This window comes from Centruroides sculpturatus, unplaced genomic scaffold, assembly GCF_000671375.1.
Source record: "Centruroides sculpturatus isolate CEXI.00-Female unplaced genomic scaffold, Cexi_2.0 scaffold222, whole genome shotgun sequence".
Classification (NCBI taxonomy): Eukaryota; Metazoa; Arthropoda; class Arachnida; order Scorpiones; family Buthidae; genus Centruroides; species Centruroides sculpturatus.
In genome coordinates this window covers 369324-387739 of record NW_019384483.1, presented here as the reverse complement: position 1 = coordinate 387739, position 18416 = coordinate 369324, and the positions used below count along the sequence as shown (strand labels likewise).

Sequence of the window (18416 nt, the reverse complement as noted above, 5' to 3'; positions counted from 1 at the left end):
GCTAGAATAAGCCAATTGGGTAGAGTAAAACCAAATCCGACATCCATGTTGCCTGCTACAATTGACTGTAAAACTTTATCAACGTCACTCCTGTTAAATAAACTTAGATGATTGTTTCACTTATCTCGTCTGACAATGCGCAATACTCGGTCATTATATGGAAGTTTTTTATTGTCAGAAAAGACTTTCAATTTATACTTGGTTAATGATGACGTGATGGCGCCATCTAGTAGCATTATTACATAGTATAGTATATGCTCGTAAGTATTGTAATTGGCTGAGTATTGTAATTGGCTAAGTATTGTAATGTTCTTGTGCATAGTTGAATAGGTTGTAGCTGTAGATAGTCACATAATTTGGCTGAAATTGGAAAAAAAATGTAGACGTATAAATTCCCACTGTCGTCCGTCTGTATGTCTTTCCTTTATCTCAAGAACGAAGTTAGAAAAATGAAAGACGAGACCAAACATTGACCTTAGGGATAGGAAGCTCCGATTGACTATGTATGAACTTCCAGTGAAAACCGGAAGTCATGTTATTTCACTTAATAAACTTCACCTGAAAGATGTTAGATAGATGACCGGCACGACTCTATTTTTAAAGATATGATGTACAGGGACAAGCCACTACTAATTTGAGGTGGAAAGCATATACCGGTATTTTAAAGGAAATAAATTAAAAATATGATTAAAAATGGCAGCCCGGCAATGTGCCGATGTCATAATAAATAAATCGATCGTTTTTTGATTGATTTGTTTGTTTAATTAATGGACTAAGCGTGATATAAAGCCATGAGGTATTGATATAAAACCATGAGGTATTGATGTATTTTCCAATGAAGACGCCTCGATGGGTTTGAAGCGAGTCGCACGTGGAAGATTTATTTTAATATTTTAATTTAAATAATATTTCTTGTTGAGAAATGTTTAATGTTGCAGTGTTTTAATTCTCGGAAGTTGGTATAGATTGAGTAGTTTAACTCGAAAAGAATATTCCTTGTAAAATTTTTTAAATTATGCCTGTTTAAAGTTATCAGCCGGTTATTATTATCGAAGGTTGCAAGTCTCAATGTGATCATAATAAACAGATTCCATTTTATTAGCATTTTAATAACATTTTTTCTTTATATTATGTGTTGATTAAAAGTGTATTTTATCTTGTCTATGGCTTGATTTATAATGATTGTGGAGAACAGGGACAAAACAGTACGGGAATCCAAGAAACAGAAATGGTACGGTAAAAAAAAAAAGCTATACGTAACAATCCATTAATTATGTGTACAGTTTTTCAGACAATTTTGCAAATATATTCTAACTGATAATACCACTAAAATAACCGTACAAACAATAACTCTACTCCTTTTCCTCATCGCTTACAATCTTCTTTTCGCGTTTTCCGCTTGAACTATACGCGTAAATATTGGATGACCCTAAAGTTATCTGTAATAAAACGGGAACGATACAGAATTTTTAAAATTTGTCCCATGCAAGGCCGCCTCTAGGGAATCTCGCTCCACATGCAAGTGCTATTTTTAAGCCTCTTACGAATACACAAATTTTTTTATCAACATCAAAACTCCTTTTAATTGATTTTGGATGGAATGAATGTCTGACAACATTCTTATAAACTAGTCTGTAAACTGTTCAGTCAGCAAGAGCATATTTCCCGCAGACGTCCATTAACTGCTTGTGAATACTGGCCTCTTTTTCACCACGAGTGAACAAAAATTTGATGACAGCACGCTGTTCTTGGATCGAAAACTCCATGGTTTTGGTCACATTCGAAAACAAGTTCGCGAAAAACGAATTACTCAGGACCTGCTGCTGGCACACGAATGGAACCATAAATTGACTGGCGAAGGCTTGTTCAAATTTGTCCCGAGAGGCAGCTTAGACTACATAATTTGCTGTACCCTAATTCTGGTATGCACTACGTATTATATAAATATAACCTAATAAGCATTAACATTTGGAATCATTGGAACTCGCAGTTTTGCAATATTTTGTTCCATTTTTTGTCATTTTATCATTTAAATCAGGCATTTAATAAGAAATGTTTTTGATACCCACTTTCAACGTCGCCGGTGTGTCATGTATGCCCGGAACGCTCGATTATGGCGGTTCTGGTTCCATACATAAACCTAGTTCGAAGTTTAGGATTACACTAGCATGAATGCAAGTGATGTAAGAGCCAGCCGTAGGATGTCAGATTTGACGAGAATCTCCAAATCATCCATTTCTACACAATTTGGCAATTAATATTTATTTGTGCAGTCTTGACGTATTATCGTTTCGATCAGTTTATCAAAAAATAATATGTATTATGTATACTGATACTTTTCGGTTAGCAGGGTACTTTTTTTACGTTCTTTAAATTTTGTTATCTTATTAACAGATATCGAATTGTATTTAATGATAGTACTGTTAAAGAGCATTTTTTGTATAACTGAAACTTATATTTACTTTTTAATTTCTCTATTATTGTTACAATGATTTAACAACAATATTCATAAATTATATCGAATAGAGAGAAACAAATATTCATTTATACTTTTTAAAATTCGGAATATTTAAAAGACTTAAAAAATAAGATTAAAGTAAACAAATTAATACATTTATTGAATATATATCAAATTTTGAAAACTGATTACATTTTTTAAAAATTAAAGAATATTTTTATTGTTACTTATGATAGCATCGAGGTAACGACAAATACCTATTATGTATATATAATATATGTATTTAAACATAGTAGTACTTCTGCTTGCCGTGTAGAAGTAACGTTAGAATTTGCGCCGCAATCTCTATACATAGGGGAGATCGGGGCAAGATCGGCATGTTAAGCTTTACTTAAATTTTATGTAATAAATACTGCTGTAAACTGACAAAAAGCTTTGCATATTGTCTATTGTAATGTTTTCTTACTATAGAACTGGTTAAAATCAGTTTGGAAATAAAAATAATTAAAATAATTACAACTTTACAAAAAGAGAGAAATCGCCGAAGTTGCCCCGGGTATAGGGGCAAGATCGGCAACTTCTCTCTTTTTGTAAAGTTGTAATTATTTTAATTATTTTTATTAAAGTTGCCCCTGGTATAGGGGCAACAGTAATGGGGCAAGATAGGCACGTATATAAAATTATGTTATTAACAATGTATAAGTTGGAATTCACTATTAAAACAAAGAAATACAAATCCAACACCCATTTAATATTATTACAACGAAATGCAAGTTCAAAGACATATATACATGAATAACAAATGCAAACATGTTTTCATTTATCATCTGTTTGATTTTTATCCTTTGCTTCTAATGTGGCTTTATGTTGCCGATCTTACCCCGCTAGTCATGATTTCGAAACATTAAGTACAACCCTGAGAACAGAATGCCAAGCCACGATCTGGCCACGTGAATAAGTTGAAGTTACATCCTTCTAACAGGAAAAGTAACTTTCGTTATCATGGAATTATAACAAAACCTGCCAATTCAATATAAATGGAAAAAAAATATTATATGGAATTGAACGAAAATGAAAATTTGCTTGATAATTCAACTACGCTTGTTGGAGAACAATAAAAACACTACACTCAACAAGCCACCAATAAAACTCAACTGCCTAACCTATAACCAAAGTCTCCTTTTAATTTGTTTTTTAAAAAAAGCGCTTGACAAACTTGCCCCGCATGCCGAAGTTGCCCCGACCTCCCCTACTGTTCGGGAAGAATGACGGATTATACTTCTGCTGTCTGATAAAGGTGATAATGTTAACTAATATATTAGTCAACATTATCACCTTAGATAATAAATAAACTTCTCGCTTTCTCACTGTCTTTGTGTTTTTTAGGAACATTTAGGACGGAGAAGCATCTTCTTCCCCAACTTTACCACGAAGAGGACGAAGTGGCCATACAAGAGAACACAGTAGCGTAGCGTAGTGGGGCCGGCAGGGGCGGCCCGCCCCGGGCGGCAAAATTTCACAATAAATAATAATATCTTGTAAGAAGTTGAATCATTTTATTTCATATCTTCGTCCACCTACGATTCGGACCGATTGAAATGAGCACGGAATAGTGTTACCATCCGGACAGTCCGGGAATCGACTCGCCGTCTGGGGATATCTTGCGCAACCTGTCGACCTTTTTTTTATTTTATTTTATTTTTTGCTTCTACGATTTATTCGTATATAACTGATTTAGAACCAGCATGCACTGCATATTATTCTTTGCATCGCAAAATGACATTCCGTCAGGGACTGAATTTTAGTCTTTTAAATTGAGATACCTAAATAAGGGGGGACGAAATTTTTCTCCGCCCCGGGCGGTTGACACCCACGCTACGCCACTGATTGAACATTTCCCGAAATCTCCGATGGTAAGAACTCTTTCGTTTTATTTTTTTACACATCTTATTCTCGTATCGTAATTTACCGGTTTTCTCTTTTTAGACATGCCGAAAGATGCTCTCGTATCACACACACACACACATACACACACATCAGTGTACACGAAGATATACACCGTTTGACCTACACTCAAATTCTCGCACTCATGCACTTAGGAGTCAAGTGTCTCGTTCTCTGTAATTCGACAAAATGGAACAACCCGAACACTGGCTTCCCACAAATCCAACCTCTGGGTCCTCGTATCGGAAAGTGGAAAGCCAATTTTAAAGATTGAAATACAGGGTCATTATAATTAAAGTTCCACTTTGAAATGGCCATAAAAGGAAACCTACTGGACAGAATGTTATCAGACTTGGAAATAGTTTACAGGAAGTCATGGTATTTTATTTTCAGCAAAAAAAAAAAAAAAAAAATTAGTTAAAAATCTCACCACCAGCGGGAAATGCAAAAGTTAAATCGCATTACTCTTTTCTCTCAGCATATCAGGAGGAATTTAACTTACTTTCAGAAAATAGCGGACGCCACATTGAACATGCTTTATAACACGTTTTAGAAACGATTAAAAACATTTTTCAATCGATGTCTTCATGTCTTATTTTGTTTAATAATATTGCATACAGCGCCATTCCCCGCTGATGGTGAGTTTTTGAGCTATTTTTTATTTTTTTATTTTTTGCTAAAAATGAAATCCATGACTTTCTGTAAACTATTACCAAGTTTGATAACATTCTGTCCAGTAGTTTTCCTTTTACGGCCATTTCAAAGTGGAACTTTAATTATAATGACCCTGTAGTTTAAATAGGCGGCTGAAGGGGCTCTGGTAACCACAACTTATATCGATTAAATGGAATTTCAGATATTTACATCAATAATCGTTTTGTGATGAATTTTTCTTTTAATAAATAAATATATATATATATTCAAAATACCGTATTAGCCCGAATATAACGCGACCCCGAATTTAACGCGACTCCAAAATTTTCATAAAGATATTTAGAAAAACAATAATACTCATAAAAGAATTCAAAGAAAGTAAAATTCAATCAGATAAGCATTTATTTATGTAATTACAGTAGAGCGTCGTTTATCCGAATCAGTTGGGGACTGGGGTGGTTCGGATAACGAATCATGTACGAAAAAATATAATTTATCCCATGTTGAAATTTTTCTCCGTTGCGTGTCGCTTCGCGTTGAATTTTCGTCGATGTTAAGCCTAACGAAGACTATTGTATCGTTAAAAATTATTTTTTTATTTTGTACAAACAAAATAAATATATTGAAAAATATAAAAACAATAAAAAATTATACTTCAGATGTTAATTTAGTATCAAAAACGTAAAATATTTGAGTAACCCAAGAAATAGCCGAAGATTGCAGCGCCACAGCACTAGCGAAAATTTAAATTTGCCGACTGGAATGCTTTCGGATAACAGACGTTTCGGATAACCAGCTTTCGGATAAACGACGCTCTACTGTATAGCTAATAACACAGGCAACCTCTGTAGGAAAATGTCCTTGTTTATATTACATTCCATTACTTAAACCCCGAATTTAACGCGAGTCGATTTTTTAACGGAAAATAAATGGTCGAAAAATATCGCGTTATATTCGGGCTAATACGGTATATACAAATTTTGACAAAATTTAATTAAAATGTGCTCTAAGTACCCGAAATTTTATCGATTAAATATTCACCGCGATAATTTCAAGAATATTGATCACGTATCATATTTGAAATTCTAATTACGGGTTGCTTTTCCCTGAATTTTTCGACGCTTATCTTTTTTTATATTTAGATACGAGTGTAAAATGCTCGGATTAAACTTTAACTTGACAAACATTAAAATTTATGAAAGACACGCATTACTGTGTTCCACTTTGTTACTGTGTACTGTGTACTTGTGTACTGTGTTACTGTGATTTGAGTAATATTCACGCATTACTGTGTCGTGAATATTACTCAAACATATTCATAAAAACTTTCCATAAATTAAATTTGAGTAAATAGTTTAGTTTCAATTTTATGAATTATTAGTGTCCCATTGTGAATATAATAATTAAGAAACAAGTCTATTCATATCCAACAATTCATAAAATGAATTTCTTTTCATTATTCATCTGATGGAAAGAACGCTCCATTATTAAATTAAAATTTATAATTTATAAAATATATCAAATAATTGTGTCTATATATCGCACCCGGGCAAGAAAAGTGACTTAAGTCAAAATATGCAATTTTGAGGTTGTCATTGAAAAATATGTATGAAGTGCCCCAACGTTCACGACAAGCGTCACATCTCTATCTCGCAAAAAAAGTTTTTAGAAAAGCAAGAAAAGTGACATAACTCAAAGACCTCACCTATATTTAACTGATAATACCTCACATTCGACGAGAGCAGAGCTACAAATCCATAATTACTATACTATAGAACACAGATTCTCAAACTTATTTCGACCACAGCGCACTTTGAGATTAAAAAAAAAAAAAATCTAGTGCCCCCATATTTTTGACTTACCTTTTTATATTACCATCTGTTGCATATTTTAAAAACAGTTATTGCAAATATAATGTTTAAACATGCATTACAGTAAATCCCCATATAAGATTGGTTCATATAATTACGATTCCTTTAAGACAGCGAAAAAATTGTGGCGGTATCCGTACACAACGGTAAAAAAACTTCTATAATTACGTAAAACGTCATCGGGCAGCCGAACTACTTTCCCGCCGTCCGTAGCGCCACGCTACGGACGTTTAGGCGGGTAAATTGAGTCTGTACATATAATTATATATAAATTAGGTACTGTACATTTATATATACTATACATTTATATATACTATATATAAATTAGGTACTGTAATTATGTATTAATTACATATAAATTAGGTACTGTATATATAATTATATATTAACTTAATTTATTGTAACTTTATTATAATTATATATATGCTTTCCGCCGCCTGGCGCTACACTACAGAGAGTTTAGGCGAACTATCGTCTGTACAGTATGTAAATTAGGTACCGTAAGTCTAATACAGTACTGTAATTTTATACATTTCTTGTGAAAGAAACATTTCTTATTTAACGGCGATAAAAAATATTTATATTAATGATGTCTCCAAAGTTCAGCGAAGTTTTCGCAGAAAAATAACATCAGAAATTGCGGCCGCGGTTTGCTGAGTTGTTCCTCGACGAAAACGAGCTTGAGCAATGGCGATATCGAATGATGCACACTCGGTAAGTAATCCTACAATTTTTTGTTTATAGCGTAGTTTATACGGATTATTTCCAAAAAATATACGTATTTTGGAAATGTTGAGTCGGATTAGTCTAGAATCGATTAATTTTATGGAAGAAAACCTTTCAAACAGCCGTAGTCGGTAAACTTGACACGTGTCGGGCTGTGATTGGCTGTGATTCCTACAAAATCGGATTCATAAAGAACGGAACGTATCTACCGTCTTATAGGGGGATCTACTGTATTATATGGATAGGATAGATAGGGTGTGATCCATATCCTGTTTCTGAGATCAAAGAATGTTTCAATGATAAGAAATAAAACTCATATTTAATCACTGAGCTTTCTATTGCCCCTCTGAAAGTCTCCAGCATCCACAAGGGGACGTTATCGCCCACTTTATGAAAGGATGCTATAGAATATAATAGAATTTACCGCCATAAATACTTACCTGAAATTTAAAAGCAGCTTATACTATAAGTTTTATAGTATTCTTTAAGTAGATTTTTCTCAAATATTGCATTTTTGAGTTGTGTCACTTTTCTTTCCGGGGTGCGATATGTATACAATTATATGTATAATTATAACATATACAATAAGTATATTTGTATATACAACTGTAAATAATAATCATATATATACACAAAATCTTAAATGTGTAGACTACTCTTGTCAAATTATTTATTAGAAAGTTATAAATACAATTATTATTTTCTTTTTAAATTACAGAAACAGTTGTTCTGTACTGTAGGAATTTTGTCAACCAAATTAATGAAATCGAGTTCTCTTTTCAGCTTTCAAAATCACTTCCTTCACTTGTACATTTTGTCCATAATAATATTCTAATGGTTTCTATAAAAGAACGAAAAGAAAAATTATAAATTACGTTACTAAATCATTAAACAAAACATCATACTTTTCCCGTTAACAACAGAGTCATGTCGGTCATCTATGTAACTCTGTTCAGGAGAAAATTTCGAATTGAAATAACATTACCCGTTTGCACCGAAAGTTCTTATGTTATGAAAGCCTCTTGTCCAAATTTTTTCATAACTGGTTTTGGCTTTCATCTATCTAACTCCGTTTTCAGATTAAGGAAAGACAGTACAGCGAAAAAAGGCACGGACGGACAGACATCAGACGACAGTGGGTGTTTATAAATGTACAATTTTTGTAAATTGCAGCCCAAATAGTTGCAAAAAATTATATAGGTTCATTAATTTTTCTATTTGTTATTGAGTGCAGCAATTTGACTTTAGAGATACATATAACAGGTAAGAATATTGTTCCCTAATAAATTGGTATTGTCAAAAGTGAAGATATCAGTTTGAATTTTGCTGACTATGATTTCAAAAAACTTTCGACTGTAAAGATTTTATAGGTAAAAGTATTTGGTAATTGACTATTGGAAGTCCCGTATTACTAGGATTATTTATAAACCAGTTCATGCTGCCTGGAACATTTTGCATTTATTCAGAGTTAACCAAATTTTGAATTAAAATAATTTTACACTTCCAATGCTCTTCTTTGAAGGCAATGGTAGGGCGCTTTTACTTATTATCGAAGTAAATGACAAAAAAACAAAAACAAAAACCAATGACTAATAATTTTCTATTTTTTGTGACGGCATAGTAGCATATATTTGTATCAGGGTGTTTGGATATGATCAAAATGTGGAATAGCTACTGACAGAATGAAAAAGCTTGCTTGGTTGTTTTTATGGGCTACATCTGTGCAAGACATGGGTGATCTGCCAAAGGAGAGCAACCTGAGAACGATTTCTATGAAAAACTGGACGCCCATTTAGGTGTTAAAAACATGCAGAAAGTATGGAAAATTCTTTGCGGCCAGCCTATTGGAGGGTCGCGAATCCACGTGTCAACTACAAATGTTTTTGTGGCTTTATTCACTGAGCCACTGAAGGGCCAGAAAACAGCCATGACTTAAAATCAACATTCAATTATATTACAAAAAATTGTAATTCCATCATATTATTTAACTTTTATTTCTACTATTTCTATTTTTACTTTACAGCTGTTGTATATATAGGCTACTTAACAAGGAAAGTATTGGAATCAAATTTGACCATCAGAGTTTTTTTGCAAATCACGTTTTGAAACCACTCAAATCCAAAAATTAAAAAAAAGCGATAAAAAAATTCCGTGAATATGTATGTATGTTGTAAGTGTGCGTGTGCATTAGTATCTATTTCGCTTAATATCTCAGGATAAATTTCGTTTCTGCAATGAAGAGCATTAATACTATTAAATTTTGGTGATAAAAGATCGAGGTTGTGAGAAAGATAGAGGAAGTCATGTGTCATATCTAGAGAGGGGTATGGCTTAATGCAGGTTTTATTCGTAATTAACATTTGCACTTTTTCATAAAACTCATTCATACACTCAAAATTAAGTCTTTTGCCATTATAAAGTTATCAATAACAAAATCTCATAACAGGTAGCACTAGTTGATAGATTTTTTATTTTTATGTTTGTGAATTTGAAATCATAAGAAAGTTTACATTCTTCATTAATAAATTATTGATATGTATTGAGCTGAATGCTTTTTCGTATTTCAATACAGTAGATTCTTTAAATTTTATTTGGATAAATATCAGTATTTTGAACTGAATTTGATTGTAAGTTCGATTGGAGTTACGCTATAAAACGATGTAATCGCAAAGTATTTTTTCACTTTTCAAGGAAATGAAATGATCATCGCTTACTTTATTATTTTTAAAACTTCATATTAGGCTAAACTAAACTAAAGGTTTTAAACTAAAATAAATTTATTTAGGATTGATTTACAAATAAGTTTATCAATATTTGTATTTTTCTATTATATATTATATTTGGAAATTTTATTAATTTGTGTTTTTTTTTCTATTGAAATTCAATGCGTTCGTACGAAATTTTTGATATGAACGTATTTGTTTCAGTAAATTATATAAATCTATTAAAATTATTACAGTTTGTCGTTTAAAAAATATATTTACCCGTGTTTCTTCCGTGGCAACTAGTCTGATATCACGCAGCATGTAAACTATGCAAATTTTCATTACCATAGTGACAAATCTCATCCCAATACAATTACGTGGACCTTCGCCAAAAGGCAAAAATGTATATGGTTTAATGGATTCTCTATTTTCGGGTAAAAATCTGTAAATAGATCGGGTAAAAAAAATCCATAATTTATAATTGAAGTGTTTTACTTGAAATTTAAATTAAATTTGAAGTTTTTAAATAATATTTACCTTTCGGGTTTAAATCTTTCTGGTTCTGGAAAATATTCGGGATCGTGATGCATGCCGTATGTCGGAATTATGACGCTACTTCCTTTTTTTATTGTTATATTCGTTTCAGGTAATTTATAATCTTCAGAAGCTGTTCTTTGTAACCTAATTTTAAACGAATTTATTCTTTACTACAGTAGATGTACTATAGGCTAATTATTAAATAAAAATATTGTACTTACGTTACACCTGGATTGTGTATTCGTAAAATTTCATTTAAAACTGCATCAAGATAAGTCATTTTACTGACAATATCGAAATCCACGTTATCCTGAAATTTGTAATTTAATAAACTTTTCACAAAAAATAAAATAAAAAGCAGTAAGAAAATTTTAATGGTTAGGAAATATGATTGATTATTTCGATTTTAAATGTTCTATTATTAGATAATATATCCTATAGAAAGGAAACAATAATATCAGCAATTTTCTCTACGCCCGCCAAGTGGGCGAAGCTTTAAGGATCAACTTATTTTACTGTTTTGAGAATCGGGATAAAATCCGGGCTGTGCGATAAATCTGCCCGAATTTGATAGAGATGTTTTCCAGGATACTTTGGCTCTCTTTTCTCATTTTTATCCACCTCATTGTGCGCCCGGCCAAACCACGTTGGACTTGGTAAAAGGCTCTCTTAGTGCCCGTAAGGCGGAAAGATTTGAAAAGAACTTGTTTTATTTAAATGATCGTATGTCAAGGAAGGGGAGGCACAGTATAAGCAGAGTAGGCTAAACGTCATTGTATCAGTTTTATTGAAATTTTTCATAATATAGATATCCTTTAATTTTCGTGTTGCGAAGAAACATGTTTCAGCCATTTAATTGATTTAAATTGCAAAACAATTAATGAATAATGCATATATCTTAAATAAACAGTTATTTTGTCTTTCTATTCCCAGTAAATTTAAATTTTTACCTCTAAATTCGTATTAAGAAATGCTTTTACATTTCTTCAGTCAGTTGTTTAAGAAGTTTTAATTTAAAATTATAAAATAAAACATAAAGAATATATTTAAAATCCTTGTAGTTATGAAAAATAAGAAGTTTATTTACATGTGTTTCCCATATTTCGTCTATTTCCTTCAACAATTTCTCTTGGCATTCTGGATTTAATGCCATTTCATAGCAGAAGAATGTCAAAGTTGCTGTTGTTGGGTCGTGGCCACCGATAATAAAAATAATACTCTGAGCAACGATATCTTCGAGGCTTATTGCTAAAATAAACGTTAAAAATATTAATGAAATAAGTCACCAACAGGAATTAATGTATAATAAAGAAAAGAAAAGCAATACTTTTGTGTTTAGGTTGAACTTTGTAATTATTTATTTCATTGTCTACTTCTTTCAAATCTTCGGCGGTGTTTTCAAGTACGCCTTCTTGAGCGTCCATCATTAATTGAAGAAAATCGTTTCCTTTCTATACAAGACATTAAATGTTTCAATTTATTTTCTAGTTAATATCAAACAATTAATTATTTTACTTCAAAACGATTTTGCTGTATTGTCAAGTTTATTTACAATTTAAACATTTTAATAACTTATGTAATAAATAAATTTATAGTAAATGTGAAATTAGGATGTTAAATATTTAAATTAATGCATCTTTATCTGTAAGTGTATTCTTAAAAATTGTATTAGTGTTTTGTTAATATACAGTACATATAATCCTACATTACTGCCGCTTTCGAATACATGCGCTGCAAAGTTTCTAGAAAATGTTTAATAGCACAGAAATTGTAACATTAGTAATAGACTAACTGAAACACTTACGAGAGATAGCAGGAAAACTTTTTCAGAAGAAAGCATATTGCGAGAATATGACATACAATTCATTATTAAAGAAATTATGAGACCAATTATGACAATCAGTTTAATTAATATTAGCTTATATTGTGATTAATATTGATTTTAAACACGTTTATTCTAATAAACTTAACATAAAATTACAGCAAAGTTTATACTAATTTCGACGATTAAAACAGTAAAAGAATAAAAATTAATTCGTGTTTTTCATATTTTATGTATTTTAAGGAGATTTAAAGTCCAATTTTGGCAAATCAACAAAACCGAAATTTTTAATCAAAAAATCCTTGTTAATTAAACTGTTTTAGAATGTATTTTATAATGATATGCACATTTAACAAAGCGCATTTTAAAACATTGGGAAGGAAAAGAAAAACGTTGTAAGGAAAACGATCAAAATGTTTTAACCAATAAAATATGTTTGTATTATATAAGAAATGATAAACATCTTTTATAAAATTTATGTTTAAATATTTTGCAATACATGTTAATTGTTCTTACAACNAATTTTTCATTGCTTATTCTGTGACGAAACTGAATTTTAGTCTTTTAAATTGAGATAGTCTACCTAAATAAGGAGGCGCGAAATTTTCCTCCGCCCCGGGCGGCTGACACCCACGCTACGCCACTGGGTAAAACGATGCAAAATTTTTTTAACCAATAAATAATGTTTACATTATATAAGAAATGATAAACATCTTTTATAAAATTTATGTTTAAATATTTTGCAATACATGTTAATTGTTCTTACAACTTTCTTTTGTTTTCTCTCTTCCAAGATTTTCAAAACGACGTTCCTGAAGTATTCTAATACTTTTCTCGGGAAAATTTCCAATTTTAAGTAACTAATAAGTTTCGGTGCAACGAAAACTATTAAATAAAAATTATATTTATGAGAAACATCTTATTCATTTTTTACGGAGTAAAATATAAATACGTAAGTGCATAATCGAAATTTTATTTATAACAGTAAAATAAATACTTACACATAAAAAACGTTAGTTTTGATATATTTCTATTTGCAATCATTCGAGCATTCTTCACAAATTCGCTGTTTTCATTTTCCTGTGCATTCACTTTCGTAGCAAATGCAGTGGATGCAGTGACGTCGATAGTAAATGAACTTATTAACCTTTTAAAAGATTTAATAATTATCATGTGATCAGTAAATTTTATAAAATATTGATTATACGGTATAACACAATAAACTTTTTGTGATATTATTTTTTATTATTATTTATGAAATTGCCTTATTTTTCTGTGCTTTTTCTTAAATATATCCATTTGATAATGTATTAGAAACTGCATTTCAAGAAACGAATCTCGATTTGTGACTCAACGTGTATTTTTTACACGCATTGCTTGGTTCGTTTAATGTGATAAAAGGGAAATCGTTTGTATTTATTATTATATTAATTTCTTGTTAGTTAAAAATTTATGGAATGACTTAAAAATATTTTAAGGATCATAAAAATTGATTTTCAATTTTATTATATGAAGATTGAAGTAACATGTACAATACAGTACTATACAGTACATAAAACTGTAATGTATTCCTCTCTCGCATTTCACTCTCAAAGATCTCCAAAAATTAAATGAGAGTGTAATACTCTCTTCGAGACACTATTTCCTTAATATACTGGGTTTTCACACCTAATTAATTACATAATATCTTGACATTAATTTGTTAAAAGTTTGATTTTGTACCATAGCAGATTAATCTAGTCATGTCTTCAATTATTTCATAAATTCGTTAACTGTTAAAATTAATAATATATTTAGCAGGTATTTAAAGGAAGGATAATAAAATAAATTCATACTCTTTGCAATTAAATTTTTGTTCTTTTTCAGCGATTTCGTTGAAACGTGCGGCTAACGATTCTGCACATTGTTTAACTAAATTTGCCATCTGAAAACAAAAATTTTAATTCATGTTTTAAGAAATGATTTCCTATGTTTTAATAAATGAATTAGTTATCACAGTTTGCATCTTATTAATAAAAATTGCTTTTACTTTTCTCATTCTGCTACTGGTAAATGTCGGACTCATCAAATTTCTTACTCTTTTCCAATCTTCATCAACCAGTACACTAACCATACGGTTAAAAATTTCATCTCCAAAATCAAATTTCTATAAAAATTTAAGGAGGTTATATTTACATCGCTCAATCTATTAAATGCATTAAAGCCGACTTTAAATACACTAATCACACAAAACTATTTATAAAACTTTTGGTTTTTTGCATTTAATTTAATGCAAGTTAAGTTATTCTCAAATTTAAAAAATAAATTTTCCATAATTATAAACATATAAATTATTTATAATTATCAATATATCTTACCACTCTATTATGAAAAGTTGGAAAGTCTTTCACAAGGATGTATTTAATCAGTTCTGGTTTAGATATCCACAAGTCGTGTGTTGGCATACAAGTTCTAGAATCGGAATTTTGACGTAAGAAATAAGTTATATAAAATTTATATAATGTTATATAATTAAAAAAATATTAAATAGTTAATTACATCGTACTTTCGAAATTTAACATATAGGAAATGAAAATAATGCTGAGTTCAAGCTAATTCATTTAGTTAATTTAAAAATTGTTGTAAATTTATTATCTTATTGAATTTTGGAATAAAAGTACAGACTATATCATCTACATAATTTTCAATTTTAATGCATTATTTATTTTTAATATTTTTACTTAATTTTTAATTATATTTATATAATTTATTGTTGTTAATTATAATTAAGGAAGTTCGTACAGTCTGAATATTAATCTAATGACAATTAATAAATTAAGTGCTGCCTAGAAAACGGTATGTTCTTTGAGGTAGAACAATTAAAACAGTCCATGGGTTTTACGTTGATGGTTTTTATCTGTGCGTCAATACAAAGTTCGGCATTTTCAATATGTGTTTGAAATAATAAAACACTTACATTGGAGGATAAAAAATTCTAAATGTGAGTTGTAACATTTTTACAACTTTTCTCTTTTCATACGTTATTAGAAATGTAATTCTATAACTTCAGCACGTACCGTCGCGTTTCGTTTTGAAAATTTTTTACTATATTTATGAATATAAACACCAGAAACAACGATTATAATTATAGGTTAAATGTCACTAATTCGATAAGCTTGGAACCAGACTGTAATGCGGCATTAGAGTAACAGTAAAGCTTTCAGGGGTGGGTAAATGTCAATCTCTATCTGTAAAGAGCATCATCGTAAGAATGTTGAAAGTATGAAACGCTGTTAATTTCAGGATAATTTGATGTTTTTGTAACCCGAGGAAAAGTCGATAATTTTGGATATTTTACGGAAAACCTGCTAACATATTTCATCATAAGTATATAAAAACCACAAACTCACTACTTTACATACACAAAAGATGAACGAACTGTAAGTGGATGAAGTGCACATCATAGACTATAACTACAAGAAATTTTGAATGAAACAATGTCACCAAGTAGTATAATAATTAGGAAAAAATAAATATTGGCACAGAAAAAGACTCCTAGCGCTACTTTGTGTCTTAAAATTGTTTCACGTATGGTACATTATTTGACTGAACGTTAAAACATCTTTAAGAAGTATCAATGAAGGTAGTTTGGGGCAATGGTTTTATGACTTAATAAGAGCAGATGAAATCAGATGGGTGAGTTGTCCTGTTTTCGTGGCAGTTATGTGTGTCCTCGTAAATATCGTGTTTATAGAAAAACTATTAGAATTAGTTTGATTTATTTGGTTACATCAACGCGACACGTGAGCGATCTGCCGAGGAGGATGCATACCGGGAAGACTAATGTAAAGCTGACACCAATTTAAGCGTTACCAACGCGAAGAAAACCTAGAAAACTTCACGTGGCTAGTCCATTGGCCATGCGCGAACCCACAACCAACTACTGGTATTCGGTGGTTTTATAGACTCGGTTACTAGAGGGTATTTATTGGGCTGCAATTTCAAAAGCTTGTAAACATAAATTCCCACCGTCCGTCTGACTATCCTACCTTAATCTCGAGAACGGAGTTAGAAAAATGAATTTTGAGACAAGGTATGGAAAGCTTAATAGCAATAGGACCTGATTAACTATATACGAACTTCTGGTTTGCACTCGAAGTCACACTGTTTCAATTCAAAAATATTCTCCGTTAGATACATAACCAGCACTACTTATTGCTAACAGGAAAATAATGATGGTCAGGGGAAAACACTACTCCATTCCATGCAAACATGTGCTGTGTGCTACCTGCCGCAGTAATTGCGTAATGGTGCATAATAGCGTGTCTATTTCGCGCTATATAATTATCGCTATAATTTAATGAGTATAACATATATTTTTAACAATATATCCTTTTTGTAAGAATTATGTTTAGTTTATTATTATTTTTCCAATTGATGAAGCTACATGTAAATTAAATGTAGACAAAAATGAATCGATATACAGAAATCCAATGGATAATTTGGGGTGAAATTTTGTGAACGTAACTGCCGAGTTTCGTAGCAATTGGTCGAACAGCCAATATGTGCAAAACTAACAAACAAATATCTTAATTTATATATATATATATATAGATGACTTGTTATAATTGTTTTGATTCGCAAAATATTAAGATCTAAACATTTAGATTACCTAATAAAATAAAGAATATACAAAAATGAAAATTTTTAAAGTAATTAATTAGTTTATAGAGATTTTAGAAGAATAACATTAAATGTTTTCAAAAACAATTATGCGTGATTTATAATATAGAAAGCCAAATAATTTTAATTCAATAATTACAGTTTATTTATGATTAAAAAATGAATGTGAATTGAAAAATTGACTCACCCAAATATTTTACCGTGTTTTTTATAAGCAGCAAGAATAACCTCGTGAAACGGCTGAAAAAGATTTATGTATTAGTTCATTAAAAATATTAAAAAATAGAAAATATTTATTTTACATACCAAAAAAGTAATTACAATATTTATTTTCATCAATTACTTTTATCATAGAAATTCTTAAGGAAAGATGCACATATTCTGCATCCCATTATACTTATAATTTTAAAGTATTTATTGAAATAATTATATAAAAAGAGTAAAAATAACAANTATATTTTTAGTAAGTGGCATTGCTTGTTTTTCTTTTTATCAATAATGAATATTTAACTATTCTCTCGAGTATAAGACACACCATGATTTTGAGCCCCAAAAAGTAGTAAAAAATGTGCGACTTATACTTGTCAAAAATGTTAAACTAGCCGCAAGTACCCGCTTCACTGGGTTTTTATTTGTTCGTACATTTATATGTAATATAGCTTATATATATAGCCTATATAAAAGACTGTTTCTCTTCCTCTATGTAATCTGTCTCTGATTCGATGTGTTTTCCCTATAATTTTCAAGTTGCTCTTCTGTTTAATTATTTTTGTTTCGTTGATAGTTTTCTCGTAGCAATGTTATATGTACTGTCCAGTGCAAAATGGTTTTCCTCATCGTGACGTGAATCACGTCACGTAAGTGACGTCATTTGACCTGTCAATCATTTCTACCTGTGCTCCCATTGGTTTAAAATGGACTGCGCCGTTGTATGATTTATTGGGGGGTGATAGGGATGATTCAAGAGGGATTATGTTGAGCACTAAGCTTAAAAATCGTAATCACAACTTTTTTTAATATAATCGCGTTTTTTTTTT

The 18416-nt window shown here is 30.6% G+C and overlaps 1 protein-coding gene across 1 annotated transcript in view; it reads right to left on the bottom strand.

Moving 5' to 3' along the window:
• Nucleotides 1–8306: 8306 nt before the first annotated feature.
• LOC111621507 overlaps nt 8307–18416 on the bottom strand; it is a 55595-nt gene continuing 45485 nt past the window's right edge. The window contains exons 16-27 of the mRNA XM_023363662.1: nt 17567–17619; nt 15075–15168; nt 14747–14863; nt 14553–14641; nt 13719–13864; nt 13484–13602; nt 12223–12346; nt 11983–12143; nt 11117–11205; nt 10896–11039; nt 10638–10800; nt 8307–8494 (exon numbers count right to left, since the gene is read on the bottom strand). Coding sequence (XP_023219430.1) covers nt 8411–8494; nt 10638–10800; nt 10896–11039; nt 11117–11205; nt 11983–12143; nt 12223–12346; nt 13484–13602; nt 13719–13864; nt 14553–14641; nt 14747–14863; nt 15075–15168; nt 17567–17619 — 1383 coding nt within the window. The 3' untranslated portion in view covers nt 8307–8410. The remainder of the gene's footprint in view (nt 8495–10637; nt 10801–10895; nt 11040–11116; nt 11206–11982; nt 12144–12222; nt 12347–13483; nt 13603–13718; nt 13865–14552; nt 14642–14746; nt 14864–15074; nt 15169–17566; nt 17620–18416) is intronic.